The sequence below is a fragment of the Neolamprologus multifasciatus genome, chromosome 1 (assembly GCF_963576455.1).
Source record: "Neolamprologus multifasciatus chromosome 1, fNeoMul1.2, whole genome shotgun sequence".
Lineage (NCBI taxonomy): Eukaryota > Metazoa > Chordata > Actinopteri > Cichliformes > Cichlidae > Neolamprologus > Neolamprologus multifasciatus.
In genome coordinates this window covers 32,812,700-32,840,659 of record NC_140439.1, presented here as the reverse complement: position 1 = coordinate 32,840,659, position 27,960 = coordinate 32,812,700, and the positions used below count along the sequence as shown (strand labels likewise).

Genomic DNA, 27,960 nt, shown 5'->3' with positions numbered 1-27,960 from the left:
CAGACAAGTACCCATTGAGCTGACCAAAAAAACCCCAGAAAGACCTTAAACTGTCTGAGCCTCATTAAGTTTCATACACAGTTTATTCCACAGAGACGATAGAGCGCAGGCATCTGTCTCTGTGTCGCATGCAGCATATACATGCAGCGAACATCCAGAAACCACACTCCACCCAAAATAATCAGCACTCTGTGTCTGGAGGGCCACTATCAACAACCATGCAATCATCTCCCAGGGAGCAACACAACGAAAGCCGTCACAACATCCCTGGCAGAGGAATACAGGTTTGCCGACACACGCTGAAGCACTTTGCGATGCTTATGATTACCTTTTTCTAAATAAATATCTTTTCTGAATAGCTTAAAGGGGAAACGCTGATGAGGCCTTCAAACTGTCTGAGGACTGGCGCTGCTAAATCACTCCAAAAGTATCCGGTTCACAGGCTTAGTTTCAGGTAATAATGTCATTTATTATCTTTAGCCTCTGTTTTATGGTTTACTTTTATGAATTAAGTTCTGCTTTCGACGCCTTACCTTGCTTTTATTGCTTTAGCCATTACATTTTATCTGTCTGGAGCACTTAACTATGCTTTCAAAGCTTCGGCTCAAATGAGCGTTAATACTGTGGCAGTAGTGGGATCACCACACCAAACGACTTTGTTTGAAAGCGCAGATAGGTAGCCTACCTTAATCAAAACCACGTCTACAGCTCTCTCCCCTTTGGCACAGAGACTATACCTCCGCTTGTGTCGTTCGTACATTTTCCCTTAAATATCCAGGGCTGCTTTATTGAACAGAAGGTGAAAAAATCCAAGAGAAACACTGTTGAAGAGAACTGAAGCAGTCTGCTAAGCTTTTCACATCTGGCCACAGAAGCAGCTTTCCACCAGACTCCAGCTCTACTCCTCCCTCCTCCACTTCTCCCCACCTCCCTCCCATACTTTTCTTTTCCTCTGTCGTCTCAACTTCTCTCTTGACTGTGTTTGACTCATGCCTTTGCTCTCTCTCTCTCTCTCTCTCTCTCTCCCTCCCTGCGAGGCTGTGAATGCCTCTCTCTTTTTGTATGAATCAGCCATCCAGAGCATTGCATTGTTACTGTATGACAGATGACAGTGGAGCATTATTCCTTCAGTTAACGTTATTCAACAACATCAATTAACGCTGCTGAGTTTTAACACCCCCTGCTGGTGAGCACCTTCTGGGTATAACTACACCTTTTCAAGCTTTTTTTTGCTAATACCATCTCTGACATACAGTTTGTAAAACGTTAAAACTGTTAAATTTGCGCAACATCTCTAAAATTAGAAATATCCTGTCTCAGAGTGACGCTGAAAAACTAGTTCATGCATTTATTACTTCCAGGCTGGACTACTGCAATTCATTATTATCAGGATGTCCAAAAAACTCACTGAAAAGCCTTCAGTTAATCCAAAATGCTGCAGCAAGAGTACTGACAGCGACTAGAAAGAGAGAGCATATTTCTCCTGTTTTGGCTTCCCTTCATTGGCTTCCTGTTAAATCCAGAATTGAATTCAAAATCCTGCTCCTCACATACAAGGTCTTAAATAATCAGGCCCCATCTTATCTTAATGACCTTGTAGTACCATATCACCCTATTAGAGCACTTCGCTCTCGCTCTGCAGGCCTACTTGTTGTTCTGGACTTCAGGGCTGGACCAGGTGACCCTGAATCCTCCCTTAGTTATGCTGCAATAGATGTAGGCTGCCGGGGGATTCCCATGATGCATTGAGTTTTTCCTTTCCAGTCACCTTTCTCACTCACTATGTATTAACAGACCTCTCTCTATTGAATCGTATCTGTTATTAACCTCTGTCTCTCTTCCACAGCATGTCTTTTATCCTGTCTTCCTTCTCTCACCCCAACCGGTCGCAGCAGATGGCCCCGCCCCTCCCTGAGCCTGGTTCTGCCGGAGGTTTCTTCCTGTTAAAAGGGAGTTTTTCCTTCCCACTGTCGCCAAAGTGCTTGCTCATAGGGGGTCATATGATTGTTGGGCTTTTCTCTGTATCTATGAAGCGCCTTGAGGCGACATTTGTTGTGATTTGGCGCTATATAAATAAAATTGAATTGAATTGAATTGAATTGAATTGAATTAAATATCAAGATTAATCCAATATGGATATGTTATATGATAGATGCCAGCATGGCATATGTATGCACAATCACAAACAAAAATCTATGTATAGGAACAGACCACCATGGAGGGCTATGGTGGGGTAGCTGTAGCTCAGGAGGTAACAGGTCGCCCACAAATCGGAAGGTTGATGGTTCTGCTCCAGTCTCCAAATATTAACCCCAAGTTGCACCAGAGTATGAATGTGTGTGAATGTTAGATAGAAAGCACTTACACTGGGAAAGTATAGAAGAAAGTGGTTGTGTGAATGGCTGAATGAGGCGAGTTGTATAAAACGCTTTGAGCGCTCAGAGCAGAAAAGCCATTTTGTGGACATAAAGACACTAAACGCCCAAACCCTTATTTATTATTTCTCGCAGCACATTAAGCTCCTGCTCAAGCTGTTCTCTCTTTTAACTCCCCAAACGAGCTCAAAGGCAATATGTTTGAGTTTCTTGATAAGATCAAAAATGAGTACACACAAAGAATAATTTAGAATGCCATGAAATCAAGCTCACTAGCAATTCTGGCAGATCAGCTGATCTCAGTGCCAGTATAAAAAAAATCAGCTGAGATTCTTCTAAATATCCAACTGGCAAACTGCAGACAGGGTGTGATATTAAAGCTGATGAACACTGCTTATAGTTGCTTTGCATCCACAAGCCGCGTTGTAACCCAGCTCTGGCACAGCTCCTCTTTCATCCTGCTTTTGATTTACTCAGTGTCACGTCAAGATTTCAATGACGCCTGCTCTGTTCTATAATACTGTGCGTGGGAGGACATGGAGGTCCTAGAACAAGGCCAAACCACCAAATAGAAAAGTGCAAATAGAAAAAAACAGTAACTATAGAGGTCTGAACTAGTTTGTGTGTGTGCATGCGCGTACACATGGGCATATTTCATATGTGGCACGACTAACAGACCTAAAAAGTTTCAAATGAAAAGAAAAAACTGTATATTGCAATTATAAAAGCAGCTGGACAAAAGCTTACAAAAACTCATCTAAACATTGTCCTGAACCTGCTTCTGATCTTTTGTATTTGCACATTTCATCACAAATTGCTATTAAGAAAAATTAAATTAAGCATAACAGATAAATCACAAATCAAAGTAACGAAGTTTAATCCCCCGCTGCCTCTGTAATCAAATCTATGCTGCTGGGAAGGAAGCCTGAGGTTGAGAACCCTCTGAACGATATTTGGATGGTATGCAAATGTGTTGAAGTCCCTGCTGTCTGTGGGTTGTTGCTTACATGAGAATCCAGCTTTGACCTACTTGGCTATAGTTGTCCAGTAGCACAAAGGCGTGAATCTCAGTATCCACAAACAAATGAAGCTCGGCCCTAACTGAAACTTTCACAGAGCACCTGGTGCCTCAAAGCTCGAGGAGGCTGCTGAATAGCATTTTATTTTTTTAAACAGAAAGCATGATGTTTGTTTCTGAAGTTCTGTTTGAGTTCATATATGATTCTGCTGCAACTAATAGTTCAATTCAATTTACCGGTATATGGCACCAAATTACAACAACGGTTGCCTCAAGGCGCTTTGTATTGTGAGGTAAAGACCCTACAATAATACAAAGAAAACAGAAAACCCCAACAATCGTATGACCCGCTATGAGCAAGCACTCTGGCAACAGTGGGAAGGAAAAACTTCCTTTTAACAGGAAGAAACCTCCAGCAGAACCAGCACAGGGAGGGGCGGGCATCTGCCGCAACCGGTTGGGGGTGAGTGGATGAAGACAGGACAAAAACACCCTGGGAAATAGAGCCAGAGATTAATAACAAATAATAATTAAATGCAGAGTGGTGTATAAACACACAGTGAGTCCTTGAACAGCTTCTCAGCCTTGGCTGACCATTTTTCCTCACTGTAAAGACAGAAAACTGTGTACATCCATGTAAGAGTTCATTTTAAAACGTAATAAAGGAACAAAGCTATTCCGTCACCTTAACCACCGACTACAGGATACCCTTAGAATCTCTTATTTCATTGTGAAAATGTCTCTACAGACCATTGCTGTCTCATTCACCAGAGCGTCATTTGTCATGTGCAGTGATTAATCAAAGACATATTTCGCCTTGAAACTGCACTTTACCAGGAAAGGTTTCCGGTACACAAAAAATTATGCAACAACTCCTCCATATTCTCCCTATGATCTATTTTGAATTGGATGAGTGGAGGAATTAAACAGAGCACACCCTGAAAGCAAGGACACAAGCAGAAGTTAATGGGTCCATCATATTGATCTAGCCTCACTGTGATGTCACATTAAATGATACTTATGGGTTTTGTCTAAATAACAAAGCTGTTGGATTAAAAATCCTCAACGAGAGGAGATTATAGCTTTTACTCTCTCTTACACATCTGGAAAAAGACAAAAAAAACAACCCTAAATCTAATCTAAATTTATCTCGTGTTCTTATCTTGAATATTTTACACTTCTTTACACTTCAAACAGACTCACAGCTGTTGATGAAAACAGTTTTCGTCTGGTTTGACGTGCAGTTCGGAGGAGAGAAAAGCAGAAACTTTATGGGTCAGAGTGTCGCCGTGCAGATTGGCTAAATCTAAAATATGAAACGGGAAAGCTGTCACAGAAACGGAATCATCCAGGACTAAATTATCTGCAGTCTAAACAGCTTGAATCTCGTCAAAACACTGTCACACTCTTTTTGATTTTAATTACTTTGTTAACCTTACGCATCTCATTTCATGCAGCTAGTTGTTGTTGCTGTCACTTAGATTCTGTTAAGCAGTCAGGTGTTTTTGCTTCCTGCTGCCTTGAGTTTTAGAACACACTGAAAATATATTTCATGTACACTTTAACCCACTTGAGTTATTTTTAATTCTTTTTCTAATTATTTACACTTTTACAGAATAAGTTGAATAAATAAGTGTGGCGTATTATTGTGATTGCTCTTATCGATTGCCATAAATGCTTTTGGATTCAAAAACTGTAACTTAGCATTCTTAAAAGAACATCTGAGGCTCTGTCTTCAGGCCATTCTTCACCTCAGCTTCTACTGCAGTTTGTTCAACACCAGCATGACTCCAGATTTCCTCCTCATCATAGCAATTAGGGGATATTTCAAAAGGATCGAATGACAGGTCGTTAAATTGGTCAGAAGAAGACGCTCCAGTGACGCAATTGAGGTTACATCTCCCTCTGCTGGCGACCCCACATTCCTGCACACTGTGTGTATACCCTCCTGCAGTCAAACATCTGGCATTTAGAACAAGCCGATGACTTAGACCGCAACCCAGGAATAAGCAGAGCCACTCCAGTCTATGGCTGCAGAGGAATCTGTCAGTCAGCAACATTTCAGAGTAAAACCTCGTCTACCAAAAGCTGCATCCGTGCCTTCAGTAGCTGAGCTGATAGTAAACCAACTGCACGGCAAGTCTCCCACGAGATGAAGCGGGGAAAAGTTGTGAGAGTTTATAGGAAATCAAATGCATCGGTGTTACATAAAGGAACTTCACAGAGTAATATATTCCTTTTGAAAAATACAAAAAAAATAAATATATAATCCAGTCCAAGCTACAAGTCTTACAATGTTCCAGACAGCTTTCCTCCTGAACTCTTGCCAAATATCTAGCTGGCACATCAAGCTGCTTGTAAGAGAATCTGGCTTTTCTTTCTCCTCTAATATTTGTGGTGTACTTTTTCTTTACTTGAAATTTTTTGCAATCCCTGGCTATTGCTGTATCTTAAGAACGTCAAACTTGGTTACTGTTTCCAGAAAACCTGAAATTTGACTTGTGCATACTCTTAAGGACACTTTCAGCAAAACAAAGCAAGTTTGGTTAAAACTAGCAGTAAAAGCCTTTTCATCCATACCCCACATTAGATTCTGTGCAGAACAAAACAAACGATCAAGTATTAACTTTGCTTTAAATCTAGACAGATTTTAACAAACTGTGCCTGTGTTGACTTGCCATGCTAAAACGATACACAATTGCTAAACTGAATTCAAAACAGAAAACAGTGAACTCTGCATTAGCAAGAAACAGCAGCTACATCTGTAACACTCTTCCATAAACTGTACAAAAACTGTCCAGCTGTCCATGTAAGAACACAATTGTTCAGACTCACCTTAGCTGCATGCTCGCTGACTGTTTGGTCAGAGCATTTTTACTCCAAAAGCTACTTTGGTTGTTTCAAAGCTTCAGCAAACAGTGACTCATCTTGTGTTAATCAAACCCACATCAACAGCAAAGCAGAGCTTGATAGCTGACAACAACAGAAGAGACTTCAAGCGTACCGTGGAGAAGTCTGCTCCCTCCGCTGGGCCATTTTGTTCCTCCCCTGCATCACTTAAAGTGTCTTCAGACTTGATGACATCCACCTCTAGAGAAAGGCACACGACACAATGCAATCAGTGCAATGGCAAATCTTCCAAATATAGGAATCAATAACAAGTGTTTAGAGTGAATGGTTCTGAGACTTATCTTTCCTGAGCAGAGATACACTGATGAGTCACAGACTTTGTACAATAGCAAAGTAGCAGAGTGTTTCTGGATGGTTTTATTCACTATTATCCTTCCCTGAAAAGGACAATTACCACTGAATCTGAGTTTATCAGAAGCCTAAAAGTCCAGTTGGGGTTTTTTTTTGTTTCTTTTAATTCTATATAGCTGTTATAGCTGTGAGAGAGAATTTGGGGGCTTTATATCTTGGTATTATTAGTCAACAAGAGCTGATGATTGGAAGCTTAAAAAGTCTCATAAATATTCTACAGAAGAGAAAAATAAATAAAGATGACATCTTCTTTTGAAGCACTCACTAGTAGCAGATTAGATTTTCACTCTTCATACCCAAACTGGGCAACAACAGAAATGTTGTCTCTGACAAGCTCACCAAGATATTACCTGATGCTGTGACACTGTCATGCTGTAAATATATCCTCTAATTCATAATGACAACGCACTCCCTGTGTGACGCACATCACAACCTTGCCCTTGACCTCTCTTTATTGGACTCGGTTCCAGCACAATTATTTCAGATGAGCAAAAACTGCCAACGGAGGACTGCTGAAGGTTCACTCAGTGAGTCTCCCTTCCTGCAACACGCTCACATCAGCTGGCTTGTGTATGTTTGTTTTACAGATTCCAGACTTGTAGCTGTGTATCTGAGGCCGAGTCACGTGCACTTGTAATGTGACTGTGCATGCTGACTTAGACTGTAGCCAGACCGTGCTTTTGTGAGCGTAAGAGAGACTAACAGAGAACATATGAATATAAAGGGTGTTGTTGTCAGACTAATCGTGGCCTAAGGTACCGGTGGTACAAACCAGCTCCTTACTTCCCATTGCATAACATGTCAAAGTGTCTCATTGTGAGCTACTATGGCATAGAAATGCGTCTGTGGATGCCAAACTTTGATCAAAGTGTTTTAAAATCCCATCCTTTTTAAAAATCAGATAATTGAGACCTACTAATAACTCTTCATTAGAATTACAATTTCCTCAAAATAATATAAAGACTCAGGACAACATATAGTCACAACAGCAATGTATCACAACGGGATGTCAGAAAAAAAGCTAAAACCCCTGTGAGCTCAATAATGGTGAGCTATGTGGCATTTAACTTTGCGGAGCTTTTGCCATTAATCACCTGAAGAGGACTGAATCTAATTTAGCATATTTGCTTAGGAATAAGACTTTGACAAACATATTGGCGTGTGATGCATGAGTGTGTGGACCTGGAATAAACCTGAACAAGGACTGAAATAAATCAGCATTTACCCACCTTGAGCTTTAGTGCTGGAGCTCTCCAAGGATCCATCCACAAAATCAGAGGGATTTTCAGTCATCTGATTCTCAGTATGAAGTTCTTTGGATCCTTCACTCTTAGGTGAAAGTGCCGTTATCTCCGAACTTAGATCAGCACTATCTGAAAGCACAATGTCATCCTGTGGGATAGACAAAGTGATCTGATTCTCAGGTGGCCTTTCCTCTGCAGTTATCTCGGAATTATCCTGTTTAGGTTGAACATTTCCACTCTCATCTGCTGCCACTTCCACAGGCATATCACTTGTCTCACTGGTCCGTTGAACATCCTCTTCAACTATGTTGGTGACTTTGCTCTCTTCTGTTACAGGTGGCTCAGTTTCGGTAAGTACCCCGCTGCCCAATCCTGATGCTGAAAGCTCTATCCCTACATTCAGGTCAGAGCTATTGGTCTCCTCAGTTTCACTTTCCTCCACCTGTGCTGTTGGAGTATCCTCACTCCCAGCTGAGTCAAAGGACAGATCCTCTTTGGAAAGATCTGGGGCTAGATTCTCAGTCGCTTCAGAATTTAAATCATCCAAGCTCAAGAGTTTGGGTTCTGATTCAAGCTGGGTGTCAGGCTCCGATGAGAGTCCTGTATCCACAGTTGTGAAATGTTCACAGGTTTCTTCAGGTTTAAAATCACTGGGGGCCTCAATCTCAAATCCAGCTGAGGGCTGCCGTACTATCGCTGACTGAAGTAAGTCCTGATCCTCCATAGCGATGCTGCCACGAGCGGGCTGGAATATTTCTGTTGTAGAGCTTCCAGCTGATCTGAAACTGCCATCGTCGTCACTGGAGAGTCCGTGGGCCGTACCCGAGTCGTGGTCAGCTTGTCGTTCAGTCGGCATCTTGTCAGGCAACGGCTCACAGTCAAAACTATCAGTCTGTGTATCTCCTACGACGTCACTGAAAGCCAAAAAGACAGCTGAAGTGTCAGCTTCTTCCGCAGGCAAAATGCTGCTTTCAATCCTGTATCCAGAGGGTTCTACTACGTCTTCACTGTGTAGCTCTTTTCCACCAACTGCGTCAGTACAACTCCCAGAATGACAACCACTTTCTGATGCCAAACCCCACTCCTGCTCTGTAGCATAATCCCTACCAGCTGTTTCCTGGTTTTGTTCCAGGCTGCTTATGTCTGGTAGAGGTTCCCCTTCATGGAGACCTTCTATCAACAGACATGGAACAGGTTCAGGCTCCTTGATTACATCACCACACTCTATCAGCGTTGGGTCTGGGAGGTCCATCGGGGTTGATAACGTGTCTGTTAACCCTTCACTCTCTTCCTCGTTTGCATCTAGAGATAGTACATTACAGACATCCCGGCTGTGTTTCGCGTCTTCTTTCCCAACATTCTCTTCTTCTTGGGAGCACTCCTTCACTTCAGAATCAAAATTGTCTGAAACCTCAGAATATGATGATGATGCTGACTGACCCATGATTGACTCGTTTGTGTCTCCGCTGGCCTTTAGTAGATCCGTTAATTCAGAGCTGATCTCCTCCTCCCTCCTCTTGGCTGTGCTGTCCTCTGCTTCCTGCTCAGATCTATCCTCTCCCTTCTTGGCCTCCTGTCCTTCCTGGATCACAGGCTCTCCTCTATCAGTTTCCTCTGCCTGTTTACCACAGCCTGCCTGTGGTAGAATTCCCACAGTGAGACCTTTCCCTTCAGCCTCACTCTGTACTCCTTCAGTCCTGTCAGACAAACTCAAACCCTGCATGGAAACAACAGGCCGCTCCTGTTCCTCCTCCTCCTCTGCTTTGGAGTAATCTCTCTCCGTGTTTGAACACACCCAGTCCTCTGGGGGAACGAAGCCATGCTCCTGGGGATGTACTTCTGATGTTGGAGTACTCACAGTCAAACTACAGTCTTTCTCTGCATTTCCAGGCTCGCTGTGTCTACAATCAACAGTGGTGCTGCTCTCCACTGGGCAATTTTCTAACCAACTCCCTTGTGTTGTTGTATCCGGGCACTCCGACGCCGTATCAGACTGCTGGAGTCGATCCAGACATGTTAAGTCTGCTTTGACACCGTCAGAACATTCAGCAGCAGTGTGCAGAGAATCAAATTGCAGCTTCAGTAAAGAAACTCCCTGCAGAATACGGAACAAGACAAAGAAAATGTTAGCTCTTCTTTAAAAAAACAGAAAAAGAAACAACAGACCTGCTCTTCAGTTCTTATCAAGCGCCGACTCTATGATTGCATAAGGTGTTCCACTGGTTATACAAATGAAGTTTGAAGGTTAAAAAAGGAGGGCAGTGAAAAGACAAACAATCCAACAATGTTCAGTAGCGGCAGAGCTCCTGGTTTTAGCGAATGTGAGCACAGATAGCGTGCTAAAAGAGGAAGGTGGCATGACTCACCTTGGCATGAAGATGACAAATCAAGTGCAGCAGCTGCTCCACACTCTTCTGAAAGGACGGTGTGTCACGCCCAGGGTGTATGCTCAGTGTCAACGTGTGTGTGTTCAGTTTGGGAAGGTGGCAAAACACCTGAACGTCTTCAGAGACCTGCTGGACAGCGACAGGCTCTTCGTCCTTCTCCGGATCGGTCTGAGCCCTGCCGTGAAATAAACACTTAGATCATCCGGAAGGGTCTGCATTGGCTAACTCGGAAAGGTTTTAACAGTGATGTCAGCCAATTCACAGAGTGACGTTTTTCTTCAATAACTCACATCCTTAAACTTCAAATTGGCTAAGGCCAGTTGTGAAAGTCTATTCTAGTAGTCAGCATGTTAGTAAAACTTTAAAAGTTCCAGATGCCATATCCTGTCCACTAAAAATCATACTTTCCTTTCCAGTAGTAAAATACCCGTACTTAAAGGCCACTCCTAACTGATAAGCTTTCCGAGAAAACGTCTCTCCCCCTGCTGCATTTAATTCAAGAGTTGACGGTAAAGTATATGCAGTTTTTCATTTTTCATATGTTGGTGCTGCACAGGGGAGACGCCTCCTAGTAAGGCAGATCTGTTTGCGTAATCCTGGGTGGACTTCTTTAACACCGAGGCCCGGCAGCTGAGGTCACCAGCCAAGGCTACAAGTGACTTCACTTTTCATGAGGCAAATGTAATTACCAGCACATAAAGAGCGAGATGGAGGTCATAAACTGGCTTCAGTGCAAGCTTAGCAACAAGGAAGCTCGCTAAGTGGCAGTTTTCCTTCAGTGTGTGGCATCTTCACTTTGAGTTTAGCAAAACGTCCTCCGAAAAGACATAAAAGGAGTCTCTTTCCACTTTAAGCTCTGTCTAAGTCGATGTACTCAAACGCTCCTTTTTCCCCCTCTGAGTTTTAATTCTGAATGAAAGAATTTGACCTCACTAGTCTCTGGATATTATTAGAGGATAATACTTGACAACTTTAAACAAAACACATACATCACCATGCCATTAAACTCCAGAGAGAGCACTGCAGTGTGTTTGGATTAAAGTGGAGCTGCGCATAGCGAGACTGAAAAGGTACTACAAGAGGTCAGTGGAAACAGGACTGAGGCTTTTGTGTTGCAGAATAGTTTCCCATCACTTTAGATTTCCTTGGAACAATAACAATAGCCCACAACTTTTCAATTTGCCCTCAACTATCTGACTGCAGCTGAAAGCGCTAAGCTAGGCTGCTGCGTGGCTTGGTGGTGATGTTCTTTGAATACTTCTATTGTTCTGTGAAGACAACAGACAAACAACATTGCTATAAAAGAAGGAGGAACCGCGCCATCTGCCCTCTGATATATTGACATGGAACTGTTTGTACAGAGAAGAGGGCAATGTTCACTGAACCTCAGGGCTGATGTCACTGTCACACAGTGTGAGGACAGTTTAGACAAATAAATCGTTTTCGAGCATAGCCATACGACACGAAACGTTCACGTGAACCTGAACTGAATGTTTTGAGAATAATACAAGCGCTTACTTTGTGAGGAGCTCATGGAGGCATTTGTGCCCTCGCAATTCCGCAACGGCGGACGGGGTGTCGCCTTGCCTGTTGGCCAAACGAAGGGCTCCTCTTGCCCCAGCCTGCTGCAGCAAGAAGTGTGTAACCTGAAAGAGACCTCGACGTGCTGAGAAATGCAGCAGAGTCTCCTGAGGATTCAGATCTGAGGAAGAGAGAGAAGATGACAAATAAAGACCAAAAGAATCAAAAAGAGAGAGCGTGACAGAGCGCGGCGGTCCGGGGAGCTAAATCGTGGCAAAGCAGCCAACATACCATCAATTGTGGCAGCCTGGCAACGCTGCGGAGCAGTCTAATTAAACCAGTTCAGGATCCACGATGACCCAGCATACAACAGACATTTGCACACTCACAGACTGATAAAACCATAACTTGTCTCCTTCCTGCTATGTCCATCAGATGATCAGTGCAGGTATCAGCAGGACATAACTGTCATTTTGTGATTAAACCCAGCATGCCGACTGACTGTAATTGTAATCATGTCTTCTGTGTGCCTGAAAAATACCATATCAAGATTTTGACATGTTCAGTGAATGCGGAAAAGCCTTTGAAGCATCATCGGACAAATGAAAGCAACAACAGTAATGGCTCTATGAATAAATCAAAAGACACCATTTAATTTCAGCAGATGTTAACCACATACCAGCACACCACAGTCCCATTTTTAATTTAAGTCCATTATTAGCCCAGTATATCAGTCAGACTGCTAAAAACACCAAGATCCTCCCTTTCACACATTCAAAGAGACACTAACAGAGACTCATGGACACACACACACACACACACACACACACACACACACACACACACACACACACAGCTTCATCTTTCTGCTAAAGCAACAGGTTGCCAGCAAGGCTCTCTTCAGTACTAAAGGCCGGCTGAGGGCTGTTGGCTATCCCAGAAATTTCCTCGTTTCAAGTTGTGTAATTAATTCTCGCTCTGTCTTCATTGGAAAAGATTATGAAAACACTTCTGGGTCTACAGGAGTTGCCCAAACTTTTGTTTTATTATTAATCTCTTTTACTGCCCAACCACTGGCAAATTTATTGTCAACTTAAGAGGGCACGCTGACATAAGGATGCCCTAGTTTTAAGTTAGTGGGAAATCGAGTCCTGAAGTGCAATAAATGATAAATTGTCAATGGAAAGCAGAACAAGCGGCTCATTGGAGTGAAATAAAAAAGTAATAATATGTGAGAGCTGGTAATCTAAAACACCACACAACATTGCAAGCTTGCGAGTTTAAATGTGGTGTTCAACTTCAGTACCCAGATGTCTTTAACGTAGTCAGTAAACTGCATATACAGGGCTTTTGTTTATCACCCAGCTGGTCTGTGGTTATTTTTAGCAGCAAAAAGTATTGTTGCTGGTTCCAGATTTCTCTGCACGGTGTTTCTGCACTGTTTATTAGGAAGATTGTTTTTGTTCTTTCGCTTTCATTTGTCACTGCCTATGAGCAGAGGATTTTCTTCCAGTTCGCAGTACGAGAAATCAGATTTATTTGCACAAACAGATAAAATATAAGGCTTTTGGGTTAGACACAAACAGGATGTTCTATATACCAACTCCTCTGTGATTTCTTCTGGCACTATTTTACTCTGCCTAGTGTAGGTTTTAACAGCAAGATATGATCAGCTGGAAAAGAAGGAAAAAATAAACCGCAGAACAAATGCTTGAGAACAGGGAAAGGGGCAGAAAACACATTTTCCTTGGTGTTATCAGCATCACAATAATCGTTAGGCAACATTCACAATGCTGGTTGTGTCTGCCGATGAGAGGTTTCAGTCCATTTACTTTGGGCCTTTATGAACAAGCCTGCACTGATCAACCTCAAGCTAATTGGTCAAATTTAATGCTCCACTTGGCCAAGCTGGGCCGGTGTGGAATGTGAGGTGCCAACAGCAGCAGGAAATGCTTTACTGCTGGGTTTGTTTGCGGTTCCTCAAAACTGGCTGCCATAACAGCCATGTCATTTTCATATTATGAGTGCCAGCTAGAATATACATGCAATTTTAGCTTTCTGCTCTGGGACAGAAATCACCAACACAATGTGGCTTCAATGAATGATTGGTCACAACAAAGCAGCTTCACCGCTTCCTGGCAGAGATCTTGGCTTCTTGCTGCTTCCCCAATTATTCGGTATAGTTATTCATCAGGGAAATGAGCCAAAAAAAAAAAATCCTTTACCCAAAAGTGACATTTTACTTTTGTAGATAGCTTTGGAGAGAAAACAGAGGAAAGCAGCAAATCCTCAAAATTCAAAGGCAATTTTTAGCCTTGATAGTGGCTCTCAAAAACTACAAGGCAGAAAATCTGGTACAATCATAGAATGAATACAGACTTTGGTCGTGTGAAATGCTTTAACAACTGTCAGAATACTTGCCAGGATATTATCACCTGATTTTCATCTAGCGCCATCTTCAGATCAGAATTTTATTTGTCCAATACCATCAGTAAAAAAACAAAACAAAAACACAACCTAACCTTAGAAAGACTTTGTGGTAATGAACAAATTTCTGCACTGAACCTTAATTTTGCTAGCGGTTAAATGTGATGAAAAGGTGAAAGAGGTTAAAACGGGTCAGTTATTTTTCTATAGTGAGGATTTCCTTGCTTCGCTGGCACAAAGGGAGGAAAAACAAAAATAAATTAACAAATTGGCATCAGCTGATAATCTGTATCAGGCCCTAGTTCGCATGCAAAAACATTAAACTAAACTGAATATAATTTTTATTATACAACCTATGTGAGTGTTATTATCTCACCTTTGACATCAGGAATAATGGCGGTCCTAACAGAATTGTTAGCAGGGCTGCAGGCTCTTTGTCTTAATGATGAATGAAGTAAACAACTAATACATTATGCAACAGTTCTGTTAGTTGACTTTAGTGAATTTAAAGGCCACAGATCACTGAGTCATCTACTTTAATGGCACTGATTGACAACCCACAGGCTTTAGATAATTTGACACTGAATGCATCTGTTCAAAACCGAGGAATCAGTTGGGAACTGTCAACCATCTTTAATGATATGCGCAGTTTTTCCAGGTGACGTTCCCAGTCGACAATAAATGGGTGGCTACAGTTAGAGCAGCGAGTGCTGCGTGCCCACAGCGTGAAGGATGACTGAGATGAAGCACCGTCACCTCCACCTATAGTCTAATGCTATCCATCATCTGACAGATCTGATAAATGGAGAGCCGAGTCGCGCTCCTCTTCCCTCCCCGCGGCTCGGCACCGCTGAGCGTCTTGTATTGAAGCTGTGACATATTGTGAAGCAGAGCCTATTAGAGCACACATCACTCACCACAGCATGAAGCCGCCTTCCACATCAACAACATGACAACTGACTTCAATGCAAAGGAGCCTGTAAGTGTGCGTCCATCGTTAAAGCGCTCTGACACACTTCACAGTAACAAGTGGATCGGATCTAATCGGGATGAAGGTCAATACTGATAAGCTAATTTTTGATATGACGTGTTTTCTTCCTAGATCAATAACAAATTCAAAATTTTAAGAAGTGTGTGAGCTTTTCTGATCTCCGCTCCACATTACTCCAGTCTTCCCAGCTCTTTTTCTTTTTTTTCCCAGTCAGTTTTGTCTAAAATCTTGCCGGCTCTTCTGGTTTCGCCTAATATCCAAATCCAAGTTTAACCATTAGCTATTATCTGAGAAATAGCCAGAGGCTGAGGCAGTGCTCTAACTACTCCCAAAAGTCTTGTTTATGCCGTTTCACAGAGAGCAATTATCTCGCAGAGTTTATCATCTGCATTGGCTCGTTTGGCTTCCTTTAACTGATTAAAGTTGTCAGAGTCAATGACTGGAGAAAATTGGCACTTTGATTTTAATAAAAATGTATGTTTGTTTCCACTGATGTAGCAGTTTCTCACTACCTCAAGTGCTCAGGCTTCAGCAAAGGGATACTCAGCTCTATTTGTTCATACTAATACCAGAGTTAGAGATAAATCCGTGTAGCGGCGTGTTCTGTAAATACACCAGTGTTCAAATATGCACGTATTTGAACACACACACTCTATTTTAACTGGAGTTTTCTGCTCTGGAGATCAAACCTGCTGTTTACGTCTTTATTTAAAACAGCTGACTAGCCACTATTTTCACTATTTTTACATTTGAAAGACAAGGACAAGATATCGGGCCTAGGTGGGATGTTGTCACATGGAGAAAAGTCGCTTGCATCAGTTAGCCCAAATATTATAAAATGTCGACATTTTGGTTTGATCATCTTCGCCACATGTCTGTCTATGGATGTCTCCATGACAAACCTTTTTTCAATTATTTTACAATGCAGGGAACAAACAGAGGGGATGCAAAAAAAAATAATGTAACTTTACAGTCCTGCTGCTAGGAAGGTCAAATCCAAGGTCAAAACTGAGGCCAAAGGTCAAACAGAGCTAATAAACACTTTGAAATCTGCCACATTTCATACCTGACACCTACAAGTCATAGAAACTTAATCAAAATTGGAAGATTAAATAAGTGGCCTTCTGAAATTATTTGCCAAAATTCACCAGTAAAGATGTGCTTCAATCATTTTTGTTCCAACAAATAACTTTTAGTCTTAGACATAACCTCGTGGCATATCATGAAGACTAGAGCCAACCCAACCAGTTTTAAGTGTCACTTTCACTTTCAGTGAGCCAAATTACTAAAGTGTGATTACATTTATTTCACAAGCATTTAGGCTGTAGACCAGTGTGTCTTCCATGTGAATCATCCAAGTATACAGAAATATTTCTTATAGATAAAATGAACATACATAGGCGGTGATGTAACGATGTCAGCTGTTGCTTTCAACTGCATAAGCTCACTGTGAGAGACCTGAAGTTGCTCTTTGATTGTGTCAGAATGGCACTTCACATGCATCTGACACGCCGAAGAAAGAGTGTGATGACAAACTGAAGCAACTCGAGGGCTTCTGGTATCAATCAAGCCATAAATGGTATGTTGCAAATGTTTATTTTGGGATACTTTGAAAGCACCTGTCGTATATTATTAAGCTCTTAAAAATAAATATCCAAATATAAATAAATAATAATGAATATATCATTTTTATATACGGTCTTCTTGGGATGTTACGCTTTTTAGCACATCTATGATTCTCATTTGCAGCTCCAGCATTTTTACTGTTGGATTCTCCCAGAGTAGCTTTGCATGAGTGACAAAAAACAAAATAACACATTTTTATATTGGGCCTTCATCCGCAGTCTAAAACACACCGTTTGAGCTCCCTCTGCACTCTTTAAACCAGCCCTCTTCTGATTGGCTGCACCTCTCAAACTCAAGAGTGAAAAGCAGGTGGATGTGGTTACTGTTAAGCCAGAAATATACTCCTGAGATCACAGTTTAAACTGAGAGACCACAATATATATGTAGAAAATTTAAACTGCCATTATTCTTATGGCATACTCATATTTCTACAAAAAAAATGTTCAGCATTAAACCCTTTATTAGTGAATAAAACTGGTTTTAACTACCCAATACTTGATCATTTTTAGGTTGAATATGACCATGTCAAGACAATAAAGGCGTTTGAGTGGCTTTAAGTAATTTTTTTTTTTAAATGCCTTGGAGGTCTTGGATTTTTAATTCCCAAATCCTCTTCAAAAAGCACCTAAAAAATTATTTGTATCCAGGAAATACTCCTCCTCAAACACTCTTCAAGTGGATGAATAAGACTTCATCTGCTGTGACCACATTGACATTAGCACACAGAAAATACACAACATTATTAAAGACACTACCTGGCATTGTCAAGTCAATGGAAGATTTAAGACAAATGATCAGGAATACATATTTTGAGTAAAAATTGCTTACATCCATATATTAGCCCATTTGTTAATCAAATTTCTCTGCTACCTGAAAAATGTGTATTTTGACAGCAAGTCTGGTCAAAGCTAGATTTGGACTTCTGCATTGGATTTTTAACTGATGATATCATCACTTACTGCATATAATCAAGATGCCACTACTTCAGTATGTGCAGCTGAAGAGGATGGTGTCAGGTGGTACCAAATCTTCACTGGGTGTTTCAACCCTTAAATGCACAACCCCCTAGTTGGCAAGTAAGCAATGGTGTTGAAATCTCTGCCCATCAATTCCAGACCTCGGGCTCACCTCCTGCCATGTCCAACAGCAGGTTCTTTCTGCTGCCTCAAGTCAAATTCGGCGCACAGCTGTTTCAAATCCTCCCCTAATATTATCCGTCCATGTAGATCGCACTAGCAAACATCTAAACAAAACTTCCACAATAAACAGCCACTATCTCTTTTTGTACTCCAGGAAAAATAACTGGAACATACAGTACTGCCTCCTTCGCATCTCTGACCAAATGTCCATCCTCATGTCCACCCACAGAGAGTTCCACAATTGCCCTTTTTATTCTGTTGTAGCCGTGTTATCAGCTGATGGATTAGTTGGTATCGTTTTCACTTTGTGAGTCTGTGAGTGTTTATGCATGTGTCCTCGGGGCAAAATAAGAGACGTAATACAGCACGAACTACAACAAAGGGGGTTCTGGTGTTTATACAACTGTCTTGGGACAGATGATACCACTGTTTCAGCACAGAAAGAGCAAATCAAAAAACTTTACAGCTATGTAGTTCAGATGAAAATGGAATGCCAGATTCAACAACAGCTGGTGGTTGCATTTATGCGGAAACATGTCCGATATGGTCTCAGGTCGCATATATAAGCTCCACAACAGCAAGTTAATAATAACAGAAATTTGGGAGAACAGTGGAAGGCAAATGTCACAAGCAAAGTCACATTTAAAGCAAAGTGCCAAGAAAAGACTAACCATAAACTGCTGAAGAGGGAGTGATCGTTCTACAGAGATAAGCTGCGACCACAGATACCTCTAAGTTAATAGTACATTTAAACTTTCACAGTGTCACGCATTTCCAATTTTTTATAAAATGATGGATTTCTTGTGTTTAAAATGAACGAACAGTTTAGTGATTTAAATTTTAAGCTAGGAGCTGAAATAATTCCTGCTGGGTTTAGGTAGCCAATTTAAATTTACAGACTGTGAAGGTCAGACAGAAGCGGTACCTTAATGTTATTTCTTTCCCAAAAGCTGTGTCATAACCAATTTCAGACTAGCGTTGTGAGACTGGATAACTTCTACAGTTGCACAAGCTAAGTTCATCTGTCAGAAGGGGCGACAGCCGACTGTGATTAACCCAAACATCAGTGCTCCCGCTGTCGTAATGTAAAATGTGTTCAGTTCCACTCTGCCGTTGCGGTAATGGAGGTGGTGTTCCAGAGTGAGAGTGCAATATATAAATCAACCACCAGATTTGTCTATAAAAACAGAAGTTAAATGGAAGTCACTTTCAGTAATGCATGCTGCAAAGCACACACATACCCACACAACGTGGAGACAGTAAACAGCTTGTTACATCCATGCACTCATCTGCACTAATCGGTAACAAAGTCTTTGACCAGTAATCACAGTGTCTCTCTTTGAAAATGCCAAAAAAGAATCCTCAGTCTTCCTAGTCTGCTGATATCTGCTCAAAAACATAAAAGCAGCCAGATAAACAAACACACAAACAGCAGGGTCATGTGTGTCAGTATGTGTTATACAACCATAATTTGTCAGTATGTTCCTGCATCAGTGCAGAGACATTCTGCCTGTTTCAAAGAGTCCACTGTCCTCCAGACTCACCAGTGCTGTTGGATCGTTTGTTCCCCAGTAAATTCCATCCTGTAGGCAGTTTGAGGTGGTGCAGGGCCAGTGCCAAACTCTCATCCAGACGCTCACACTCCTGCAGAGGAATCTGACACTCATCCAGCAGCAGCGCCCCATCGAGGCCATCGGCCCGGCCCACAGTGCTCACCTGTGTGGAGGGTGATTACAGAGATGAGTCGAGTTTCATAGAGGTTGAAGTGAGCCGCAGACTAATGGGAGCACTCGTTTTAAAGTGCTCAGCATGAAAGCATTAACCAAATGCCTTTTGAATAATGAAATATGTAAATGTAGGAAGAAACATCCACATGAGTGTATCAGCGCTAAGCTCGATTTGGGGATGCACTGTTTTGACAAAAAAAAAAAAAATCATGTTCGGATTTATAAATTGGAACATGCTCCATTAAGTTTGAGTGCCCAAGAAAATTATTTTATCTTGTCCTACTCCTCAGAAAAGCAAACTCATAAAATTTCCATGGGATGATAAACTATGCTGAAAAGAATTCATTAATTGAGCGCCGAGAACTGTCAGACATTAGGCCTTGTCAGGAAAGAAACAATAACATGGCAATCTTTTGTTGAACTGTCACTTTGTACACAGAGCTGTATTACTTGTAACCAGTGGTAACCAATTTTGTTTTCCAGCCCTGTGACAAGCTTGAGTATTTCTATTATTCAACTGATGACATACAGTAGGAACAGAAATGACTCGTCTTTCTGCTCACCAGAAACTGGGCCATGTCAAACGCCAAATCCTGAACAAAGCTGAATCGATGCTCGGCCAATGGCGCCACGTGAACCAGATGGGATTGTGGCTCCTCGGGGACACCTCGGGTGACTGAGCACAAGGTGACCAGCACCACTTCGCAGCAGTCATGAGCTACAAGAGACACAAAAAGCAAGGGTGAGAAGAGAGAAAGAGGGGATTACAGAGAATTGATCTGTGGAGGACAGTACCATAGTGTACAGCATTTTTCACAACGACAAATAGATTATATTGTGTATTTTCAGTGTATGAGATTAAACGTTTCTTTGTTAGGATTAACCCATTTCGGCTATAGATGACTGACCTTGCTATAAACTCAAGTCATATGAGCTTAAATAATAAAAATACAACAATATTTCAACTAAACAATAAAAAATTATTGCCCTAGCTAAAACACTAGTTGCTTGAACTAATCATTTATACTTTATTGATGTACAATGCCAGCTAACTGTAGGGTCTAAGATGTCCTCAGATGCCAATCTTGCTAAAATTAACTTTAGTTACTTCAGTTACAGAGTATATATATTTCTGTTGATGCAGCCCACACAACTATCACAAATCATCGCAACAATACTGGCTACTTGAACAGCTCATGTCGCAGGTTTAAAATAGATTCACTGCATGAGGTGCAAAATGCATAAACAAAATTTCTACGCAAAATTTTTAAACTCATCTGCTGAATTGTGTTCAGTTTTGAGCGTTTTCTTGTTGTGAGACCCAGCTTATGCAGGCTGAATCAATTGAAATATTGGTCACTGACAGTATCTCTAATAGTAACATAAACATCGTCAACGCTGTAGTGCCAGAAAACTACACTTTCTGGAGTGGCCACTAGTGGCTGGCAAGAACTATTTTGGTCTCTATGCATACTTTTTGACGACATAGCAACTATACAGTGGGTATACAAACTAGGGCTGTGCGATATGACCAAAATCTTATATCCCGATATAAGAATTCTATCGTCCCGATAACGAAATAAATCACAAAAATGTAACATTTTCTGCAAATTCTGTGAATCTCGGGCAGCTCGACTTGCGGGAAGTCGCAAATCGAGCTGCGCGTCATGTAGCTGGAGTCGAGTGTTTTAACCGATGCATGAAACGATACATTTTCAGACATAAGTTGTAACGGCCGCCGTTTTCTTTGTGAGTATTTATTACACAGCATGCTGCGGGGAAAAGCCTGTTCTAACGTTTGAGTCTAAGGTTTATTTTTTAGCACCTGACGGCTCTTTTTTACTTCTCATCCGTAAATAATCTTCTCTTTCACGTGATTCAGTTTATTTTGAAAAGTCTCAACAGGATCTTGAGCTTTATTGTGAAAGGTTTATGTGGAACATAAACAAGCGGATACGCGATGGTGTTACCGTCGTTGTTGCTAACCACAATGCATAAAAACAGGCGCTTGTCCGTTGGTAGTGTGGTTATATTAAATATAAGAGAAATAGAGAACTTTAAGAAATTAATATAGCCACTACAGTGACCATCAAAACGATGAAAAAATACTGCCATAAAGAGTTTATTTTGCGACACCACGAAAGAAACGATAGCCTAAAATGAAACAATAGACGTTTTTATATCGTCATCCGATATATAGAGTTATATCAACAGCCCTAATACAAACTCATTTATAGGTGTGCTGTCACAGGCAGCTGCAGTTATTTGCAACAGTAAGCCTTACCTCACTATTTTTGATTCAATGTAATATTAACATAAAATGGTTTGGGCTTATAAGAAGATTGTATTTTAATTTTTGATGAATGAAAGTTGTTGGGGTTTTTTTATGTTACTTAGTATTAATTGCCAAATATCTTCATCTTTGCTACGCACCTGCGGAATTTATGGTTGCAGCTAGCTGATAACTTAGACTGGCAAAGTTGACATCCAAAAAATTAAAGCCCAGATTATACTGCTGCAGACAGGGACACCCGTTATACTTCTGTGATGCCTACTTGAAGTCTCCTGCCTGGGGTGTAGTTGGCACATTATAATGTAAATTCCCTATGAACGAGTCCACGTAGTAGTCCACAAAAAGAAAAAACACAATCATAACTACGTCCACACCACTGTACGTCACTCAGACCCTAGTAGACCCTAGTGGGTTTGTGGATGCCAAAAATATAATCAAGGCTTGAAATGGCACCATCTAAAACACTAATGTTGTGGATATTGGGTGACATTGGTTAGCTGCATTCATCTTTTACATATAGTCTATGGTTCAATGGGTCAAATATGATGGAGCGTTAAACAGGGCGCAGAAAGTGATGACGTGGCGATCCCAACATAATATGTGCTGTAAGCTCAATTTCACATTACCAACAGTCCATGCTGGCTCAGAACAATTAAATAAAAATTATTAACAAGGCAGGTGTTAATGTTATTAGTAACACCTGTGCTGTTCTTAGATAAATCAAAATATTGCTTTAATTCAATCTGCTCTAATAAGAGGAAATCAAGCATAAATTTGACTTTTAAAAAAAAGTATCTTTATTCAATTTAATCACTCCATTAATTGAATTTTTTCTCATTTTAGAAGCACTACTTGGATGAAATGGTGAACTCATTTTGTCACAGTAATGAGCTACAAACGAGTGCAGAGCTGCAATGCTGATTTAAATCCTAATTAATACAAATACAATCACAATATTATTTCACTTAATGGAACATGTGTTAAATTCTTATGACTAACAGCCATTTACTCACAAGTCACATTGCAAAGACTGAACAAAGCACACTAATGTCCACAGTGGTTTCATAACTATTGCTTAGGGAGTGGGTCAGTGCCTGTCCCCGACATGGGAACTCAACCTCACACTCTGAACCCACTTTCCTCCCCAAGAAACCATAGAGAAATATATTAAGTAGAAATCAATTTATCCATTAATGCATTTGTTCATTTTCTTAACCACTTATTCAAATCTGGGTCACAGGGAACTGGAGCCTACCTCAGCTGGTGAGAAGAGCAACAGGCCCGTCAAATCAATTTAAAAATATAACATTTTTAATCTACTACGTTTTGGAATCATTTTTAGTCCGACTAGTTTCTCTTCCTTCCTCTGCTCTGGATTTCACCATGTGTAAAGTGTACACGGTGTGTAAAGCCCTAAAGTAGAAAGCCATAAAACAAAGTTACTTGAGTTGAGGACAACTTGATATATTATTGCGGTGGCTCTTTTTTGGCACGCCCCACTTCAGAAGCAGGAAAAAGTACACACAACGCACACCTCACTTTTCATCGGTTATTTACAATGAAAAAAGATTCACTGTTAACTTCTCCTAAACGTGGGTACATGTTATCAGTGCAACTGCACAGACATAATTTTTTGAAGAAAAAAAAGAAAAGCCTACATATTTTCCCTAAAAAACAAGAAAACAATCATATTAATTCAAGTTCATTTCACTTTATATTTTTCACCTCTGTTTTGACATCCTCTGTGTTACTGTAGCAATTGCTTTTTAAAATGTGTTAATTTGGCAAAATACGATTGAAAAGTTGCTCATTTTTTCAGTTTTCTCTAAAAGAAGAAAACAAAGAGAAAGTCAGGGAACACTGCCATGGTCCATCTGTCCACTCCCAACAAGATGTCAACACACACAGCCAGTTTCAAAACTGATTTCCCACTTGTAGTTATTAAGCATTGCATGAATTCACATATAATTTCTGGAATCTACTCCACGTGCTCTACAACAAGATCAGCCACATTTGCACGTCTGTAATACCCTTTGTTCTGGGAGAAAACTTTCTGTAACAACAGATCCATATATTTTATAATTTGTCAATGTTGTATGTCGCTACCAACGCAGTCAGAAGGCTACCAGGCAGCTTGATAAATATTATTTGAATCAGAGATATCTTAATCCAAAGCAGTGATTCAGTGAGTTTGCAGTCATTTTCCCAGGTCCCCTGGGAACTCTATCCCGCGAACTAGTTGATCCCTTTAGAGCCCAGAAGGGCCTGATGGAGAAAGCATTGAAGCAAAGCTAATCTGCTGGTAAAGTGACACCAACTCCCTCCCAACTTTAAGCATTAATTTAGTGGAACTCGTACCAAGATAAACACAGTTTATAATCCTGCCACTTTTATTTTCCTCTGTGGAACGTGGACCATTGAAGGAAGCAATGACGTCAGTGACATTTCTTATATCATAAGACCAGATTTTATTACATGAACATTTTAGTAGCATGAACCCTTGTTACCACATCCAAAACATGTGACCTCCAGTAAGCTCTGATGTTCCCTAAGAGCTTGAGATTTTTTATAATGTAATATTTATCTTCAAAAGCCCAGATGGTCTGGAATAACTTAATGTCATAGCTGATTCCTCTTATGCTCTGATCAGTCAGTGACTGAAAATATTCAATTAACATGAACTCTGGTCACAGGGTCACAGTTGCATTGCAGTTTTGACTACCTACTTTGTGTGTGCAGAGATCTCTGACCTTTGCTATCAAGGTTTCCTGTTGATTCTTGTTTATTTTCCAAGAAAAAGCACAGAAAAACAATTCAGACCAAATATGTTCCATTTTGCAAGCAGAAAAAGTGGGAAAAGCTCCAAGAGGAGTGATAAATGGGATAGACTCTAGAAAGTGAAGTGATTCCTCTTTCTCCAAAACAAAACATTAGTTTAAAATGAGGACAGTGGTAGCAGATGATTAATCTTTTTTTTCCTCCTTCCTGGTTTAACGCCTCTTTTAATATTAATTTGGGATGCAGCACATGATGAATACAGAAGAATTTAAAACCACCTTTTAAGATAATGTTCAAACCTCAGTTCTTCTGGAGCACTGCTACTATGTTTTGACTCAAATACACAAATACAATACAAGTGATCTGCCATAAAGTCGACTTTTATGATGGCTATAAAGGTTTAGAAATGAGGTCAAATTACTGGGGGTGCTCTTTCATGTATGTAAATGCTGATACTGTACTGAATTACAATAAAGTGGACAGGTGCTAAAGTAAAGTGACAAGTAAGGGCATAAAATACATTTACTTTGTTAAATAGACAAGTTCAGTTGCTTCTTAATGCAAATATTTACTTAGTCAAGCATAAGGAAATGCAACTCAATGCATTTATGCATGTAGACATGGTCAAGACAACCTGCTGAAGTTCAAACTGAGTGTCAGAAAGGTGATTTAGGTGATTTTGAACATGGTTGTTCAAAATGGGCCGGTCTGATTATTTCAGAAACTGTTGATCTACTAGGATTTTCCCACAAAACCATCTCTAGGGTTTTTATAGAATGATAAGTAAAATATAAAGCGAGCAGCAGTTCTCTGGGCAAAAGAGCATCGCTGCATGTGAAACGCATTAAACCTTGAAGCAGATGGGCTATAGCAGCAGAGAGCCAAACTGGGTGCCAGTCCTGTCAGTTAAGAAACTGGTCAGAATTGGTGTAAACATAACAAAAGCAAACATCCTCCCTTTTATCAATGATTCGGGCTCTTCTTGGCAGACTCAGGGCACAGCCTACCCATGTTTTGTTGCTGTCCATCCCTTCATGACCACAACATACACCTTTTTCTGAAGGCTCTTTTCAGCAGGATTAGATGTTCTGCCAGAAAGCTCAAATCAACTGAGCTCCAACTGGTTTCTTGAACACGACAATGAGTTCACCGTACTTAAATAGTTTCCACAGGCACAAGATCTCAATCTAACAGAGCACTTGTGGTGTGGATGTGGTGGAATGTATCACGGATGTAACTATGTGATGCTGTCATGCCAGTGTGAGCCAAAATCTCCATTTGCTGACACAGACGTACCATCTTGATGAATTTACGTCAGCAGTTCTTAAGGCATGAGGCGGCCCAACGAGATACTGACAAAACATTCCTAAATAAAACAGCTGGTGCACTTTCATAGAGCATCAGCTTTAGTTGTTAATAATCCAGGCTAATCTTATTTAAAAGTGTCTGCAAACACAGTCTCTAACAAATATTAAAAGCTGTAGGTGGAGCTGCCATCCTTTGGGTGCTAGTAAGCTGCAAGGCATTGTGGGTACGATGGCTTACCGGGACACAAAGCCTGCAAGGTGTCATGACTGCTCCTCAGGGTGCTGGTCAGGTGCCTCTGTGTACTGCCAGCGAACAGCAGGAAGTAGTCCACGCCCTCCTCACTACCAGCCAGCTCGTCATCACTGAGCTGTACTGTGATAACACAATGACCCTGCAGAGGCACGCAGACAGAACGTTAGGAGGGAAAAGGAAAAACAGAAAGACACAAAAAGAAAAGACATGTTTATAACATGAAATGGGCACATATCATTTAATCACGCTGACATGGAGTAAATAACTGTTGTAAATCTAACTTTTGTAATTCATCATTTCCTTCTTAAAAATAAAAAAGAAGCTATATATTTCATATTTTTGTTACTATTAGATCTGATCTGTAAGCTGATGAAATGTTGAACACATGCAGCTAAGCTCACATATCAGGAATCAGCTCTGCCGAGTGCAGCAAAACAAGCAAATTTTCCATCAGTGCTCAAGTAAGAGGAACACTGACTATTTTTATGCTAAAACTTTAACTCTTCTAAATACATCCAAATGCAAATAAAGATGCATTTGGATGTAACTTATAACCATACATCCACTTGCAGATGCCTGCAGTCTAACTCAGCCCTCTTCTCAGTGGCCTACATGTCTTGGTTCATCTGCTTAGCCATAGACACCAATCTAACGCCATCAAGTCAGTGTAATTCAATCACTGTTTGTCACTTTAGATGCATTTATTGGCTGCAGTACCAGGTGTGAACTCGACTCTGGACAAGTGGATACCAGATCTTAAGAGTGAATAATAGTGCGTGCGGAGACTCCTGATCTTCTTAGCACCGCAGTTGTTTACAGCAATTACATTAACGCCTCAAATTAAATATGGTAATGTTTGATTGCTGATGAAATGTTACACACCACGTCATTAACAAAGAAACAAGCAGACAACATGGAGGAGGAGCTGGACGTCTGCAAAACAGTGTGAGCACAGTCACCATCAGAAAACAGCACAACAAGACAAAGAAGCACATTCAGCTTAGAAATCAAATACAATAATAATCATCACAACAACAACTAAAACAGCTTTGCCGTGGCTCTTTTAGTCTTGTAGTCTTTAAAAAAAAAGAAATTTGAATAAACAGTCTTCTCATGTAAGCTGGATTTTCTATTAGCCCTTTTTTGTTAGAACATTACAAATAAAAATATGCTGGGCGAACGTGGCTGAAGAGTTGGAAGTTCGCCTTGTAATCGGAAGGTTGCCGGTTCGAGCCCCGGCTTGGACAGTCTCGGTCGTTGTGTCCTTGGGCAAGACACTTCACCCGTTGCCTACTGGTGGTGGTCAGAGGGCCCGGTGGTGCCAGTGTCCGGCAGCCTCGCCTCTGTCAGTGCGCCCCAGGGTGGCTGTGGCTACAATGTAGCTTGCCATCACCAGTGTGTGAATGTGTGTGTGAATGTGTGTGTGAATGGGTGGATGACTGGATATGTAAAGCGCTTTGGGGTCCGTAGGGACTAGTAAAGCGCTATATAAATACAGGCCATTTACCAAAAATATAATGAAATAAACACAACAGTGTAAGCTAAGCAGCTAAAAAGGTTCAGGGTGGTACTAAAAACACAGCCATGTAATTATAATGCAAAGACCAGCCAGT

The 27,960-nt window shown here is 40.9% G+C and overlaps 1 protein-coding gene across 7 annotated transcripts in view; it reads right to left on the bottom strand.

Annotated features, from left to right (window-relative positions):
* Positions 1-27,960, bottom strand: part of akap13a (A-kinase anchoring protein 13a) — a 124,143-nt gene that overhangs the window by 68,107 nt on the left and 28,076 nt on the right. For all 7 annotated transcript variants that reach the window (XM_085157923.1, XM_085158239.1, XM_085158161.1 and 4 more), the window contains exons 3-9: positions 26,333-26,486; positions 20,280-20,434; positions 19,534-19,705; positions 11,804-11,987; positions 10,265-10,460; positions 7,884-9,993; positions 6,398-6,483 (exon numbers count right to left, since the gene is read on the bottom strand). In XM_085157923.1, the coding sequence (XP_085014049.1) occupies positions 6,398-6,483; positions 7,884-9,993; positions 10,265-10,460; positions 11,804-11,987; positions 19,534-19,705; positions 20,280-20,434; positions 26,333-26,486 (3,057 nt within the window). The remainder of the gene's footprint in view (positions 1-6,397; positions 6,484-7,883; positions 9,994-10,264; positions 10,461-11,803; positions 11,988-19,533; positions 19,706-20,279; positions 20,435-26,332; positions 26,487-27,960) is intronic.